Source organism: Palaemon carinicauda, unplaced genomic scaffold (genome assembly GCF_036898095.1).
Source record: "Palaemon carinicauda isolate YSFRI2023 unplaced genomic scaffold, ASM3689809v2 scaffold337, whole genome shotgun sequence".
Lineage (NCBI taxonomy): Eukaryota > Metazoa > Arthropoda > Malacostraca > Decapoda > Palaemonidae > Palaemon > Palaemon carinicauda.
In genome coordinates, this window is record NW_027171050.1 from 156285 (window position 1) to 160250 (window position 3966).

Below are 3966 nucleotides of genomic sequence, written 5' to 3' on the forward strand. Positions count from 1 at the left end.
GCTATTTTTGAATTGACAGATTTGATTTTAAATAAGGATAATGGCTTGTGTGCGTGCTATTTTTAAATTGACAGATTTGATTTTAAATAAGGATAACGGGTTGTGTGCAGGCTATTTTTAAATTGACAGATTTGATTTTAAATAAGAATAACGGGTTGTGTGCAGGCTATTTTTAAATTGACAGATTTGATTTTAAATAAGGATAACGGGTTGTGTGCAGGCTATTTTTAAATTGACAGATTTGATTTTAAATAAGAATAACGGGTTGTGTGCAGGCTATTTTTAAATTGACAGATTTGATTTTAAATAAGGATAACGGCTTGTGTTCATGCTATTTTTAAATTGACAGATTTGATTTTAAATAAGGATAACGGCTTTTGTGCATGCTATTTTTAAATTGACAGATTTGATTTTAAATAAGGATAACGTCTTGTGTGCATGCTATTTTTAAATTGACAGATTTGATTTTAAATAAGGATAACGGCTTGTGTGCATGCTATTTTTAAATTGACAGATTTGATTTTAATTAAGAATAACGGGTTGTGTGTATGATATTCTTAAATTGACAGATTTGATTCTAACTAAGAATAATGGCTTGTGAGCATGCTATTTTTAAATTGACAATTTGATTTTGATTAAGAATAACGGCATGTGTGCCTGATATCTTTAAATAAAGAAAGCTGTTGTGGTAGGCTATCCAACAGACTTGATGGAAAGCCACTTGCTAAAACTGCCCAACATTACTGCGGCAGACAGAATGAGAAACAAGGCAGGCTTTCTTACCAAAGCCATCCTAGTTACCTTCAAGGGACCACATCCAAAAAGAGTTGACCTACGCACTTTTGGAAGCTTATTGGTCAACAAATACTACCCTGATCCCCTCAGATGCTATAACTGTCAGAGGTTTGGGCATCACAAGGACCAAGGCTAAGCAAAGGTCCTAACATGCGCATTCTGCATAGACAAGAAAGCTGCAGGAATACCGACAGTGGCAAAGTGTTCCAATTGCAAAAAAAGGTCACACAGCAATGGCCTGGGGATGCCCTGAAAGGGTGGCAAGGGTTATTGCTGCCCTCCCCAAGGAAAAAAGGGACCAACCTAGAGGAAGAGTGGCTCCCAAACCTCTACCTAGGAGGAGGTTTTACACTCAGAAGGAGCTAAGCAAGCACTCCAGATCCCCATCCAGAGCTCCAAAACCTGCAACTTAGGGGCCAAAACCTATGCCCCGAACCATTTTCATTAGGACCACTGTCTTAAGAGAAAAACTCACAAATCTAGTCACACAGGCAGTGACTGGGAAACTCAATGCAGAAGCTATTGCAGCTAGCATTGAACAAGTCCTGATGGACTTCGCCTCCAAGACAAAGTCCTCCCAACCCCCCTCTCATGCTATCCAGGAGATCACCTCTCATTCTTCACCAACCACACCTACCATTCCATCACCTCAATCACCTGTACCTTCCACATCCACCGCACCAGATCCCACCCTTATCATCCAAATCATCCCATCTACCACCCCTTCATCCACTCTCACCCCATCCACCTCATCCACTTCATCCGCTGAGGTCAAGGCAATTGCCTTTGCCCGTAGGGACCCAAGACAGTACTCTTCAACATACAACCAGGTGTAAGAGTTCTTAATTGGAACTCAGCCGGAGTAAGATCGAAAATGTCCTCCCCGATTACAGTATGCAAAATCGAGGATATAGACGTAATCCTGCTACAAGAAACCAACTTAATAGTAGGAAGGAAAATCAAAATACCAGGTTACAATGCCTACACAACACCACAGATAGGCACAGACAGAGGCCTAGCTACACTAGTTAAGAAAAGTATACCAACAACAAGGTTACACAACCGTATCCCTTGCAGTATCAATATAGAGACACTAGCAGTAACGATAACACTACTGAATCAAAAAATTGACATATACAACATATACAGGAAAGTAAACAGGGAGGACACAGGAGAGATACAGCTGCCACAACTCTTTGCTCACGCAAAAAGAACACCATCAATTATTTGTGGGGATTTTAATGCACACCACCCTATTTTATCATCCCTATCAATGACAAACCCCTCTGGAGAACACATAGCCTTCGCCCTAGAGGAATTTGAAGGAATCACCCTCCTAAACACAGGGCATCCAACACACTAAAGAGGAGGCACACTAGATCTGACTTTTATCACAACAGCAATAAGACATCTAACCAAGTGGCAAGTACACTCAACCCTGATTAGTGATCACTTTGCCACAGTAACAGAATTGGAGATGCAACAACTACCTCCTATTCCACCACCTCCACCAAGATAGAATCAGGAACTAGCAGACTGGGTCTGCTTTCGACTAGCCATAGAGGAATGGGCAGCTAGCTACGTTCCTCCAGAGGACATAGATCAGCTAGAAAAAGACCTGGTTGAGGCCTTTCACAATGCAGCCAACAGAGCTATGCCACTAAAAGCAATAGGATGTAACTACACATACAGGGACTCCTGGTACTACTGCCCAGAAGTCAGAAGGTTTAAAACCAGACTAAACAGGCACAAAAATATACAGAAGATGATCCACAGTAGAAAATGAGCGCTACTGCAAACAGTCAAAACTGAAACAAATCTAAGAATCCATGAAATCAGAATTGAAAAATGGATGGATTGGTGTTCAAGCCTGTCAGGGTACACTACTCTAACTGAGCTTTGGAAATGGCTACACAGAGTAGCCGGAAAAAAGAGGAAGACTCCAGTTGCCATACACCCACACCCACAAGAGGAGGCTGAAAGAATTGCAACATCCTTTGCAAAGAGGACACTGTCAACCAATTTTTCCCCTGAAACCAGAATGCAACAAGAGCAACTGGCGCTAACCATGTGGGAAGAGATCAACACAGCTTGCCTACAGCAGGATGTCACAGACACCCCATACACAGTTGAGGAACTACGAGCAGTATAAAAAACAGGGAAGGATACTGCACCTGGAGCTGACAAGATCACCTACACAATGATCAAACACATGGGTCCGGCAGGTGAAACTGCATTCCTAAGGTTGTTAAACAAAGCTCACATTGAGCACACAAGGCCTCAAGCCTGGAGACAGCTAGATACGCAACCAATCCCAAAGCCAAAGGATCCAGGAAATCCTCGGCCAATAGCCTTAGTATCCTGTATGAAAAAAAAAAAAAAAACAGGAGAAAAAATGGTCCCAAACAGGATAAAATACAAAATTGCCCCCCTAAACAAGCAGCTATATGCATATCAGGAGGGAAATGGTCCCTCTGAATGCATCATAGATGCATTAAACTGCATAAATCAAAACAAGGCAACAATAATCTTCATAGACTTTGAAAAAGCCTTCGAGCTAGCAAGTCCGGTAGCAATGCTGCAATCAGTAGTTAAAAAAAGGAGTCAAAGGACACCTACTAGCATGGACTAAAAACTATGTGCTAGGAAGGCAAGCCAGAGTCAAATTCCAAGGACTGATTTCCACCTATCATGGATTGGAAAATGGCACGCCGTAAGGAGGAATTCTCAGCCAACTACTATTCAACATCCTCATGGAAAATATAGCCTCACTCCAGCTCCCTGAAGGAGTAGACATATTTATCTATGCAGATGATGTATGTGTAATAGCCACAAATCCAATGAGCTTAGACTAAAAATAAACATTGACAAAACAAAAGCAATGTCAATTAAAGCCCCAAACCCCTTACAACCACTCACAATAGGAATGGAGCCCCTAGAATGGGTGGACAGATACACATACCTGGGAGTAATAATAGACAAACAGCTCACTTTCAGAGATGAAATAAAATTTCTCAAGGAAAGAACAAATGCTAGAAATGCAGCAATGAGGTATATATGCAGTCTCAATGATGGAGCAAATGAGCATGTCCAAAAGAAATATTATCTAACCTGTTCCAGATCGCTAGTGGAATATGCTTCCCCAACACTCACTGGGCTAACGGATATACA

At 41.5% G+C, this 3966-nt stretch overlaps 1 protein-coding gene across 1 annotated transcript; it reads left to right on the top strand.

Annotated features, from left to right (window-relative positions):
- The first annotated feature begins 1669 nt into the window (after nt 1–1669).
- On the top strand, nt 1670–2158 carry LOC137636594 (uncharacterized). The gene has a single exon (XM_068368994.1). The coding sequence runs from the start codon at nt 1670–1672 to the stop codon at nt 2156–2158; it is 489 nt and encodes a 162-aa protein (XP_068225095.1).
- The last annotated feature ends 1808 nt before the right edge of the window (nt 2159–3966 follow it).